The sequence below is a fragment of the Acartia tonsa genome, chromosome 5, assembly GCF_053477335.1.
Source record: "Acartia tonsa isolate MP-2025a chromosome 5, ASM5347733v1, whole genome shotgun sequence".
In the NCBI taxonomy this organism is placed as follows: domain Eukaryota; kingdom Metazoa; phylum Arthropoda; class Copepoda; order Calanoida; family Acartiidae; genus Acartia; species Acartia tonsa.
The window spans coordinates 27111999-27125530 of record NC_137264.1 but is presented as its reverse complement, the minus strand read 5'-3'; the positions used below and the strand labels follow the sequence as shown (position 1 = coordinate 27125530).

The 13532-nt window shown below is 32.4% G+C and overlaps 1 protein-coding gene across 1 annotated transcript in view; it reads right to left on the bottom strand.

Moving 5' to 3' along the window:
- LOC145319167 (long-chain-fatty-acid--CoA ligase 1) overlaps nucleotides 1-10129 on the bottom strand; it is an 85623-nt gene extending 75494 nt beyond the window's left edge. Inside the window, exons 1-6 of the mRNA XM_080161076.1 lie at nucleotides 10046-10129; nucleotides 9381-9450; nucleotides 8907-8956; nucleotides 7734-7787; nucleotides 7465-7513; nucleotides 6522-6579 (exon numbers count right to left, since the gene is read on the bottom strand). Coding sequence (XP_080017202.1) covers nucleotides 6522-6579; nucleotides 7465-7513; nucleotides 7734-7787; nucleotides 8907-8956; nucleotides 9381-9450; nucleotides 10046-10123 — 359 coding nt within the window. The 5' untranslated portion in view covers nucleotides 10124-10129. The remainder of the gene's footprint in view (nucleotides 1-6521; nucleotides 6580-7464; nucleotides 7514-7733; nucleotides 7788-8906; nucleotides 8957-9380; nucleotides 9451-10045) is intronic.
- Nucleotides 10130-13532: the final 3403 nt, after the last annotated feature.

Genomic DNA, 13532 nt, shown 5'->3' with positions numbered 1-13532 from the left:
CAGAGTAGAGTAGCCGCACCGCAAGGAGGTTCGAGCCGGCTCACCCCTAATATAGATACTATAGCTGTGTAATTAGGGTGGTAGTCCACGTAGCCGTAGGCTCTGTCCTCCTGGCTCAAGAGTTTTGGTGGCTGGAGCGTCCCCATGATAAGTAGCAGGGGGTTGGTCTGTTGGTGCCAGCGTCTTGTTTAACTGTTGAGTCTGAGTTGTTCTCCTTTCCAGTATAGCTCTTGATTCCTGTGATAACCAGCGGATCTTAGCTTAGAGATAAAAGGGAATATGTTAGGTATCCATAGATGTCTCTAGGAGCGTATCCGCTGGTAGATATATGGATATGTAGGCTATCTATATATATATGGCTACACTCCCATATATATATACGTGTATAGGAATATCCCCAGAGCTAGCTAGCTTTCCTCCTTGCTTCAAAAAAATCACGCTTCCTCTGTATATAGTTCACAACCATGAGGGTCTATGGTCAAGGTACACACCACCACTGCCCAGTGTGGGGCATCAAGTCAGGCTATGTCCGCAGGGTGGGCGTACTTTCGTTCAGTTACCATATCAGTCTCCAGTGTTGTATGGTGAGGTTAGTATTCACTTACTTGCACCCATGATACAAAAACAACACTATTTATCACTTGGGTATTTATATATGCATATATTTTTTTCACTAGCCACTCAGCTTTGAAGTAGGGTTGGCAGGGCTAGGAAGATGTTGAGGGTCTGAGCGGGTTTAAGGAACTGATTTAGTTTTCCTTATCACACTGTAGATAGGGAGGGAGGAGCTTGCAAGTTTTTTCTTCTAAAAATATCTCTGTTGTATGCTATAGAGTGGCCCCTCTCCTGTGTGTGTGTGTGTGAGTGTGTGCGTGAAATCTCCTTTCCTTGCAGCGCGCTTACGCACCGTCAATCCGCGCACACAAGTAAAACGCGCACTTATCCCTCAACTCGCTCTCTCATTGGTCCGCTTTGTCCGTTGAATTTTATGATATGTCTCGCACTCGGTTGCGCAACCCGTAAATGGCGCTCTGTCCTCCCGATCGCTAGCTCCACACCGTGGGCGGACTTAGTCAAGTGTGGGTAGGAGGGGGGAAGCGCATGAGGGGACGGGGTAAAGCCGTCCGTTCCCCCTGTGGGGAAGGGGGAGTGCTGTGGGTTTGAGGTAACTGTGTGATGAGGTAATGGTGCTCTCTCTCCTTAATCCTAGGCTTTATTGTTATGTCACCTTGATTGTATTTTCTTCAATGGAGAGTGGGCCCCTCCCTTTCCTCTGGAATAAGGGGTGTATTTTGTTGTGCTGGAGGCTTGGGTGGTTAGATTGTTTATCAAGGCATTGTTATATTACATCTAGATTCTATTTTTGGCCTTATCACAATACATAACAGATTTGCTTACCAAGCCTGTTCTATTTTTAGTTGTTATCACAATACACAACAAATCCAAGCCTGTTCTATTTTTAGTTTTATCACAATACACAACAAATTGTTTGCCAATCCTCGCTCATAAATCTATTGTTTAACCATCACACTAGGGTGGTAATCCCTACAATGTGATATAATATCTGCTTTTCTAGATGGGTGGCTGCGCTGTAGCCTCTCAGGATACTTGGAGTTGACGTAGTTTTCTCTGCTTTGGTACACTACACTCGTATGTTGGCTCGCAGCCCGCAGCTATTTGGCGTGTTTCAGCCTATCGGCGGCAGGGAATGTCCCGTCCTGCAGCGCCGTATATCCGAATCCGACTGTTGGCGGCAGGGAATGTCCCGTCCTGCTAGCGCCGCTGGTTCGAATCCTTGGCTTGTTTCAGTCTATCGGCGGCAGGGAATGTCCCGTCCTGCAGCGCCGTGTATCCGAATCCGGCTGATGGCGGCAGGGAATGTTATTTTACATATTAGATTTAATCAATGCATACTATGATATTAAAAACCCTGTGTTTCCAACTGGTATTTACAATGTAATGTCTTGAGTACTGCAAAAATACTGGTAATTTGAGTCATTCATCTGATCATATTGTTAAAGTGTGCGGACATTACGTGTCAAGCAACAAGATCAGATCATAACAGATTTAATAAAATCTTAAGCTACTCATTCATAGACAAACTCAGGATTAAATACATCATTTACTAAATGCAAAGAATGTTTTAAATCCAGCTTCATAAGAAACTAGGTTGCTGTTTTAAGTAAGAGTTTGTTATTCCATACAATTAAATCTTAACAACATCTAAGTGAGTTTTTATGTCAGAGTGACATCTCCAATAGTACCTGAGAGTCCAAGGTAGTAGTAAAACAGTTTGTGTAATGTGAATGAAGGTCACAAGACCATTGAATGTGAGTGGCATATGTTGTTAAAATATGAGAAATAACTATTATTGAATTGTAATCAATTTTATAAGTGTTACAGGGTGTTTCAATAGAAACGTCTTTTTTAAATCTTATTTATGCATAGAAAATAAAACAATTATAAAAAGTGCTTTATATATCTGGAAAACCTATTCTGGGATATTTATGTTTCAAATATTCAAAAATGATTTTTTCAACAAGTTATGCCTTCAAAACCGGTTTTCTAAAGTCCTTATTTTAAAAGATTTACAGATATAAAGATTGTGGAAAAAATGCGCATGTTTTTAAAATTGGAATGGCGCGGCTTGTATTAATAGTAGAAAAACGTTATACATGCCGTTAGAATTGTTATAAACTCTAGTTTTTGGAAATATAAGTACTATTTTTGTGCTATTTGTAGTTTAGGAGCTACGTTGAAAAATGTGAGAAATGTTGAAAAGTTTTAAGTATGTTGGGACATTTTACCATGTAGCTCCTATAATATACGTAGCACTGGAATGGTTTATATCCAAAAACTAGAGTTTATGATGATTCTAACGGTATGCATAATGTTTTTCTGCTATTAATACAAGACACGTAATTTGAATTTTAAAAACGTGCGCATTTTTCCACAATCTTTAAATCCGTATATCTTCAAAATAAGGCCTTTGGAAAAACCGATATTTAAGGCATAATTTGTTGAAAAAGTCACATTTAAATATTTGAAACATAAATATCCGAGAATAGGTTTTCCAGATATATAAAGCATTTTGTATAATTGTTTTATTTGCTATGCATAATTAAGATTTTTAAAAAGACATTTCTATTGAAACATCCTGTACCTTAAACTATGATAAGTACTTCAGTTGTGTAAAATTTTATAGTCGAATTTAAAAGTTCTATAAGCTGGTACGGACCTTTTTTTCCTTTTTTAGTAGCGAAGCTACTCTATAATTCACTTTGTCCGTCCGTCAGTCAGTCCGTAACGCTATGGGGGAAATGAGATTTACTCAGCTCCTATAAAAGATAGAATGCTGAATTTTTTTGACAACATTCCCATCATTAAGGAGCACAATTAAGTATAAAACATCGATGGCGGTAGGACCGCTTTTTTGCAGGTTTTAGGCTATTTTTGTATTTTTCACATTTTTCTCCATATCTTCAGTGTTTATGGTGCGATTTTCAAAATGTTTTCAGTTATAGATATATAAATTAAATTTCCAGTCGTTTCAAGAAAACAACTATGATGGTTAGACTGCCTTTAAGCAGGTTTTGGGCTATTTTTGTATTTTTCACATTTTTCTCCATATCTTTGCTGTTTATGGTCCGATTTTCAAAAAAAATTTTGTTATAGATATCAAAATTAAATTTCCTGTCCTTTAAAGAAAACAATTATGAACGTCAGACTGCCTTTCAGAAGGTTTTAGGCTATTTTTGTATTTTTCACATTTTTCTTCATATCTTTGGTGTTTATGGTACGATTTCCAAAATTTTTTCAGTTATACATATCAAAATAAAATTTCCTGTTGTTTAAAGAAAACAACCATGACGGTCAGACTTCCTTTTTGCAGGTTTTTGGCTATTTTTATATTTTTTACATTTTCCCCCATATCTTTAGTGTTTTTGGTCCAATTTTAAATTTTTTATGGGATATCAGTATCAAAATAATTTTTCCCATTGTTATGAGCATCTTTTATGTAATTTACTTTGACCGTCATTATTTACAAAATAAAACAGGGTTTCTCCAATAAATCAATTAATAAATACACTTCAAATCTACTTGTACATATTACCATCCATGATTTTGTTTTTTGTGCTTCGCTACTTATGGATGTTGTCATCCTTGTTATAAATAAAAAATGACCGTATACTTAATGCCAAAAGCGTAATTATTCTTTACAATTAGCTGTTATAATTTAAAATACTCTATGATTCAAAAGAAGTATTTTTAAAAGCGAAGCTTTTCTATAATTAGGGTCGGTCCGTACGTCCGTCCGTCCGTACGTCCGCCCGTCCGAGATAGATAGCTTTTATTCGTTAATTTAGGCATGTTAGAATTGTCCTATCGATTTCAAACTTTGCATGATGATTCCTGTAGTAGTTAGGTACGATTTAGAAAGCGTAGCAACTCTATAGTCATTACCAGAATGTCCGTACGTCCATTTTAAACATGTTGATTTTTCTACTTTTTTAACAACAAATTTTTATGTGATCTAATTATTGGTTTGATCTGATTTTTGGTATATTGATTCCTGGGACAACAAAGAACAATATTTAAGCGAAGCAACTCTATAATCAAGTCCTAAAAATAAAAGTATGTCCATAAACATTATCCTGTATCAAGCAGTTTTCCAACAAATTTACTTAAATTTTGCTTCGACTCTTTCGATACTTTTATATTCTGATTATTCAGTTCAGACACTATACAAGTGTTAATGTCCGTGTGTCCTACCGTTTCAGTGCTTCGCTTTTATGGATGTTGTCATCCTTGTTTACATGAATATATTGAGAAAGACTAAACTACATAACTTTTGTGTCACTTTTTAGGAAGACGATTCCCTTTTCTCCCATCTCTTTTGAAGAGATTTTCTTCCCCGCTTCCCTTTTTCTTTTCCGAAATATATGACGTCAAGAAATCGTCTTCCTTAAAAGTGACACAAAAATTATGTAGTTTAGTCTTTCTCGAATATATTTAATCGCCCTTTTTAATAAAAAGAACATTTTGGTCAAAATTGACCACAGCATAGCACTTAATATATGAGTGATATGTAATATATAATATACATGTTTTGGATCTACTGCAGTTCACGGTAAAATATTGCTGGTAACGAATATTGCTATAAATTTTTAAATTTTAAAGGCTGCTAGCTGCCAAACGGCTGAAAGTACAGATCATACTCGCACACTGTTTTAAGCGGCATAAGAAGGCCTAAAAATTATCAGGAATTGTCATAAATCAATAATGCATAATTATCTCGCAGTGCAGAGAAATGCGCGAAAAAGACCTATTTTACGCTGTTTTTCTTCAACGAAGCTTTCCCTGTGCATATAGGATCTTGTCTATTCCAGATTATTTGTAGGCCTTCTTATACCGCTTAAAATGGTGTGCGGGTATGAACTGTACGTTCAGCCGTTTGGCAGCTAGCAGCCTTTAAAATTCATAATTTTTTAGCAATATTCGTTACCAGTAATATTTTACCGTGAACTGCAGTAGATCCCATGTTTTTTTTTTAGTAAAACGCAAAATTTACGCTGAAGAAAAATGATCGTGAGTTTTGACATAGAAAAGTTTAGAAATCGAAAACTTAAACGAACCTGTTTTATCTAGAATTTCTAATGAATTTTCTTTATCTAAAAGAAAAAGGTAATCATCCAAAATTTAATGGGAATAAGAGTTTACTAAAAATTCAAGCATAGAAAAATATATTACTATTCGATAATTAAAAACAAAAATCGTGAAAAAAAGGATTGTTAATAAAATTGGCTGTGAAAAAAAATTCCTAATAACTTTACTTTTCCTTCTTTTGACTAGAAAAGAACTGGACGGAGTGAAAATAATAAATTTAGTGAAATCAAGTGACATTTTAAAACAATTCTTTTTGCAACAAAGATAAAAATGTTTTATACTATTTAAATACGGGAATACCTTATAGAAATAAACATAAAATAAGCAGATTTTTCTTTTATGTCCAGGCATATCAAAATTTATATTAACTAATCATCATTTAAAGGGAGGGACCATTTGACTTTAAATCAAACTGGTCTAAAAACTGTGGGTATCAAATTTTAATTTATATCATTTTATCGTCCAATTTATTAAACCTATCTGAATATTAATGATTCGAATCTGACTTTTATACATATATTTCGTACTGAAAATACTTTGTTGGTTCCTGTGTCCGTCTGTTTAGTTTGTTGCAGCTGTTGGGATAATAACATTATTCTATCTTTCTGTATCTTTGTAAATTTGTTTTAATTTCGATGATTTTCTGCTTATGGATGTTTTCATCCTTATTCCTTTTTTCACTTCAACTAATCTAGATATTTAGAAGGGTACTTTGATATTTTGTTTTAACAACCTTTTCTTTGTAATCTCTAAGTTTAAGTTTCATATATTATCCATGAAAAATAATAGAAGGAGGACATGAGCGGAATTAAGGGTTTGCCGATAAATTAGTGAATTCTGGTAAACTATTTAACCTGGAAAAAATTCCGACCATGGTATGAACTCCTGGCTTTAATCCCATGCTTATCAATCCTAAAAAAAAGAACAATTAAGTACACTAGGAGGGCTCACCTGTGGAAGCAGATTTAAAAAAAAAAGATATTTAACCTATGACTTGATAAAATTGTTTCAAAGCCGCGATTGTCCGTCATTTTGGATGGTCTTTCCTGCGATAAAACACGACTGCTAACTATAATGTTTTTATTAGATCTAGAACAGACATATTGCTTCAAATTAATAATATTATAATTCAACAGTCAGAAGAAATAGAAACGACACATTAAATCCAGCCTTCTGTAGAGTAGCTTTGTTGCATAAATAAATTTATAGTATAGATGTATAAACAGACTACTAAATGATATCCGATGGCAAAGACCTAAAGCTCAGCAGACGAGAAACAATTTCATTAAACTTTACTTTTTAAATTCAGCTGTTTAATGCTTTCTTCTGCTTTTTGAAAGAGAAAGGGACAATTTATTTCTAAATTTCTATGAAGTATTTAAAACTGCCATTATCAATTTCTCACAACTAGGCTCCTGACTATAAAATTATATTCATAATCATCTTTTCCGATTTACACTACTGCATTTATAAACCTAGTTATTTGTGATTAACAAGACATTTTTCCTAATGATGTAAATTCTTTCTTGTAAATCCTAATTATCAAGTTTTTAGTGACATCTAGCGTCAAATATAGAACTAATATATTGGGCGTCCTTGTGTTAACATTAGTTTACAATTTGCCTTTTGTTCTTTTGCCAGCACCCGGCTGTATTTACATTTTTGAAAGAATCAGCTGAACTCAAGGACCCAACCACAAGTTGGTAGAAGGCCTTTAAAAAGGGGTGATTGTTACATATAATATTTATCGCTCTATATATATTACTTTAATGTTGCATAAATAAGATGAAAATTTACCTGAACCGAAATTTTGAGCTCTCAAAAGAACTTGATCGTATGTCATCCACTAAAATTATTTTTGAATTTAATCTTTGTTAGTATTTATTACTTTCGAATCATTTATCATTTTAGAAGGTGAAGAGCAAAACTTTATCTTTGTATTTGTTAATTTACTTCTTCTAACCTAATGGATGAACCCTTGAGAAAAGCAGCCCTAAAGCCGGGACATTAGAACCTAGGTATTGTATTTCTTTGTCAATTTCTAATTATTTTTTCTAAGTATCTACCTGATATGGAAGGGAAGAGCTAGTTCTAAAACCAAGACAGTTTCCACCATTTGCCTAGGATATTAAATATATTTAAATAATAAAAGTAAATTTGAACAAGAACGAAGCTTAACAACATTTGATCTTTTTTTTCAAAATTTTGATAAAAACTACAAATATAGTCAATATGTGAATTTACAATAATTTACAGATAGTGAGAAATTTGTTTTAGTTTTATAAAAAACAAGGATGACAACATCCATAAGTAGCGAAGCACAAAAAATCGTCGATGGGAATACGTACAGGTAGATTTAAAAGGTTTTTACTGAAATCAAGAATAGATTTATTGGATAAAATAAACATGAAACCTTGTTTTATTTTGCATGATGATGATGGTCAAAGTAAATTATATTTAAGATGCTCATAACAATGGGAAAAATTATTTTGATACTGATATCCCATAAAAGTTTAAAAATTGCATCAAAATAAACAAAGATATGGGGAAATATGTAAAACATATAAAAATAGCCAAAAACCTGATAAAAGGCAGTCTGGCCGTCATGGTTGTTTTATTAAAACGACAAAAAATTTAATTTTTAAATCCTTAACTTAAAAAATTTGGAAAATCGGACCATATACACTGAAGACATTGAAAAAAGTGTTAAATGTATAAAAACAGCCTAAAACCTGCTAAAAAGGCAGTCTGGCCGTCAAGATTGTTTTCTTTAAAAGACGGGAAATTCAATTTTGATATCTAAAACTGAAAAAATTTTGAAAATCGGACCATAAACACTGAAGATATGGAGAAAAATGTGAAAAATATAAAAATAGCCTAAAACCTGTTAAAAAGGCAGTCTGGCCTTCATGGTTGTTCCTTTAAACGACGGGAAATTTAATTTTGATATCTGTAACTGAAAAATTTTTGAAAATCGGACCATAAACACTGAAGATATGGAGAAAAATGTGAAAAAATATAAAAATAGCCTAAAACCTGCTAAAAATCGGTCCGAACGCCAATGATGTTTTATAGTCAATTGTGCTCCTTAATGATGGGAATGTTGTCAAAAAATTTCAGCATTCTATCATTTATAGGAGCTGAGTAAATCCCATTTCCCCCATAGCGTTACGGGCGGACTGACTGACGGACGGACAAAGTGAATTATAGAGTAGCTTCGCTGCTAAAAATAATATGACCTTAGTTGCTCCTTTTCTGAAAGCATCGAACATTGTTTTACAATCCTCATCTAAATATTTTTTTTATTTTTAAAAGCGATTCTTTTCTACATATAGGGTTGGTCTGTCCGTCTATGATTAATGGCGTCATCTAAATGTTTTACCCTCCTCCAGCTAAAATTTTTACTTGAAATTAACACACACACACCCCCCCCCCCTCCCCACACCCCCCCAAACAACAGAACCAAGTATAATATAGTCTTTATAATTTTCAGGGGCAGTGGTATACGCGGGGGACACAGTATGACAGTCACAATATTTTCCCTTTTTCTCACCCTTCATTAAAATATTCTTTATTAATTTATCGGTATCTATTAATTGTTACTGAACGTGATAATCGCATTAAATATTTATAAATATTTTTAAAAATTTGAATTTTAAATCAATAAAGTATGAAGTTACTTGTAGAGTTGCTATAAAAATGAAAATATTTACCTAAATATTTGAGAAAATGTTCTTTTTGAGATTCAGGATTCCATTTTGAACAACGAATTAAATTTGGACCCTAAATATCAAAAAAAAACTTTGTTGGTTAAGATTTTCCAAAAATTATTTTAAAAGCATATCTCGTTTGTTGCATAGCCTAAAACTATCAACATATCCTTATACTAAAGTAACAGGATGTCTGTGTGTCTGTGTGTGTGTCTGTACCGAAGGATCTCGCTAACCGCTGAACCGATCGGGTTCTCCTTAACAGGGTAGCTTCTCATAAGTCCCGGGAAGGTTTATAACTATTTTGGGGGAGGGTACCACCACCCTCCCAAGAGAAATGACAAAAAAAAAAAATTTCAAATTTAGAGGAGACTTCAACGTCAAATAAGGTGGTATCGTACATAAAAAATTAACTTTAACAAACAACAACATTTAAAGTGCCACTAGAGGCCTCTAGGGGCGTAGCCGCTAGTATATTATATATAACTATATATATGTATTTTAAACCAAACGGTCCCCCAGATTTTCTAACTATAAAATTATCTTAAATAAAGTTTGTGTGCCCATTTATATTGGCTGTTTAAATTTTTTCCATTTATTGACTTCAATTTTATAAAATGTTGTATACTCCTTGTTAGAATTGTCTTTGTTCAAAGATGGAGTATTACCTTAACAGAGTCGCTTTGATTTGTATATGTAAAACTTTCTAAAGGTATTCTGACCATATTTGGATTATAGTAACCCATCTTTATTTATCTGAAAATAGAATATATCTATTTCATGCTTCAATTTCTTTTCTTTTAATTTTAATGAGGATAATTTGATATATCCCAAAACTCCCCTCCTCACACCCTTAAACTTACATTAATATTAGTTGTTTAGTTTTAAAACCAAGGGATATTCCATCACAATTTTTCTAAATGTTTCATATATGATATTGTCTTATTTAAAAAGTTTTGTTTGTAACTTGATGATAACTAAACCTAAAAGGGGAAATAAAAAAAATGATATTTTAATGCAAAGTTAAAAAATATTTTCTTACATTTTGAAAAAAAATAGTGAAACTTTTAATAACAAGATAAAAGACAAAGTCCTTTCTATTCAGATGCCTTAACCTCTCAGGGTAAAAAGCACCATGATTTTTTGCTATTATAACTGCCCCCCTCCCCTCATATAATAATTGTTCTTGTTTTAAATATTTACTGTATTGTCCAAAGTCCTTTTTTTAATACTTTAAACTTTAGACTGCAAAGGTTATAAAAATAGAAATTATTTCAAATCAAGTTTGAAATGTAAAAGAAACTATTTTCTTTTTTAAATATTGATTTGTAAAGCCACTATTATACATTGTATCGTGTTTGTTGTCCTTCTAATATTACGTTAAAGGAAAATTGCTAGGTAACCAACAAGCGAAATAACTCTTAAATGATATTTGGGAAGTGAATGGAGAGGTTGTCAATTTTACAATGTGTTGCCCCCCAACAACAGCTGAAAAACACGTAAAGTTTTCGTGGTTTTTATCTGAATTAATTTCGTTATTAGCTGGATAATTCATCCTATAGAAGCTAAGCTATTTGAAATTATAACCAAAAACATTAGGATAGGGCACAATTGTAATAAAGATAATGATTACTTCTAAAAAAAGTAAAAGGAAAACAGCTTAAATGATATCAATAGTGTAGTAAGGGGCTGCGGCTGTCCGCCGCAGCCCCTCACTGAACATTCGTTCTAGATAATAGAACAGGTGCGTGTGGAGGAACCTACTAGCGAGATCGCTTTTTAAGTAAAGAAGGTCAAGGGATGTTGGTAGGTTGGTATTATTTATTACTGAATGGAACATTACATAAAATCAATATATTTAAATTTATACAAAATAGATAGATAACAAGGATGACAACATCCATAAGTAGCGAAGCTCAAAAACTATAAATAGACAACTGGAAATGATCTATAGAATATGTAATAAAAAACTTCAATAACAAAAATCATGAAACCTTTTAAAATGTATATTGTATAATGTTTTTTTGAAGCATTAAGCTAATAAGAAAAAACGTTAAAATCTAAAATTCGATTTAGCACCCCAAAAAAAGTAAGTCTTTAAAAAACTTGGTCAAAATATGAAGAATGTTGACTTAATTAATCACTAAAAAATCCAACCGTTTATCTTGAACAGGAGTTGAGAAAATCACAAAAACTTGAAAAACTAGGAATCGATATAGCACCCTAACCAATAAAGGTATCTTAATAAAAATAGGTGGAATTATGTATAAAGTAAACTTGTTCAATCCCTGAAAATTTCAACTGTCTATCTTGTCTGTCTATAGGGATTGAAAAAATCATGAAAACTTAAAAATCTAGGAATCGATCTAGCACCCCAACCAATAAAGGCATCTAAATAAAACTTAATCGAAATATGTAAATTCTAAATTTATTCAATCCCTGAAAATTCCAGCCATTTATCTTGAACAGGAATCGAGAAAATTACAAAAATGTAAAAATCTAGGAATCGATCTAGCACCCCAATTAACAGACAGACGGACAAAACAATGTATAGATTAGATGGGCATATGTCATATGAATCTTCACTAAAAATTTCAGCTGTCTATCTTGAATAGGAGCCGAGAAAATCACGTTTCCCCCATAGCGTTACGGACGGACTGACTGACTGACTGACTGACGGACGGACGGACGGACATAGTGAATTATAGAGTAGCTTCGCTACTAAAAATGAAGAGATGTAAAAATAGATAACCATGGTGTATAATGAGAGGTTAGAGGGTAGGCTAGGCTGAGGAGTTGAGGTGAAGGGGGTGCAACATCTGATAACAATAGAAATATTGGCAGATGCAGCCCAAAGGGTTTATTTTATAAGGAGGCATGTTCTTCCGTTCCCCATTACTACAATAGCATTAAAGCAAAGTATTGTGTCTTTTCTTCTGCTAAATTTTAATCCATTTAACCCAGAGTGCAATAAATACAGATAAATTGATCAATGGTTTGGTTCTGGTTGTCAATAAAGAAATTTCTGATATCATTTTGTAAAAAGAGTATAGAAAATTGCATTTCCTTATACAGCTGGACATATTAAATTCTAAAATATTCTCGCAACTAATAATCTTATAATATTGACACAATGTAGAATTTGTTTTCTTTATGCAATCTTTCATAATATGTACTAAAAATGTTAAAATTTAATTAAACAATATTTAAATCTGACGCAGTTCTCAAAGAAAAAGAAACACAGAAAAAAAATTTCTCTGCAAAACAAGGACAGATACTTGCAAAAATATCAAAGCTATTCCAAAAGCATTTTTTTTCATTGCATATAAATCATAAATCAGCTTATACCAACAACGAAATTAATTCGAAAAAATTCACGAAACCTAAAAATGTCATGGGGGGCAAGAAATCGTAAAATTGACGACCTTTCCATCTGCCCCCAAATATTATTTTAGATTTATTTCGCTTGTTGGTTATACCTTATTCGTGCATTAAAAGTAATAATGCCCCTAGATGTGAATTTTGTATTTTATTTTAAAGAATATTATCTGATTTTTAGACGTACGGACATAACTTATATAAATATGTGGTGCTGTTAAAATAGAAAACGAATGAAAAATATCTTTCAACTAATATTTTTTGGCATTGAAAAAAATATATTTCAGTGATTCAGTATCAAATATCTAACTAAAAAAGTTTATAGATTCAAGGAATTATGAATGCTGAGCTAGGTTTATTGAAAAGATATAAAGCAACCAAAAAAAATTATAAAGTCAAGTTTCTAATTAAAGTATTTAAAGTATTTATAAGAATGTAAAATTATATAGAATATAATATTATTACCTATCCATTATCATCTATTGAATTTTAAAATAAAACTGCTATTTATTAAAACGCATAATAGAATGGAAAAATTCTTAGTAAAACAAAATATTGCTTTTAAACAATTTAGTAAATCTATGTTGAAAAGGCTTAATCAATCAGGTAAAGAAAGGTACATTTTTTACAAAATACAGTATAAAAAGTACACATTTGAAACAGATGTAAATATACAAAAATGAATAGTTAAACTCAAATAATGTCAATAAAATAGTAAAAACAATGACTTTATAGACAAAATTTAAAATTTATGCATTGCGTTGCATATAAACAAGG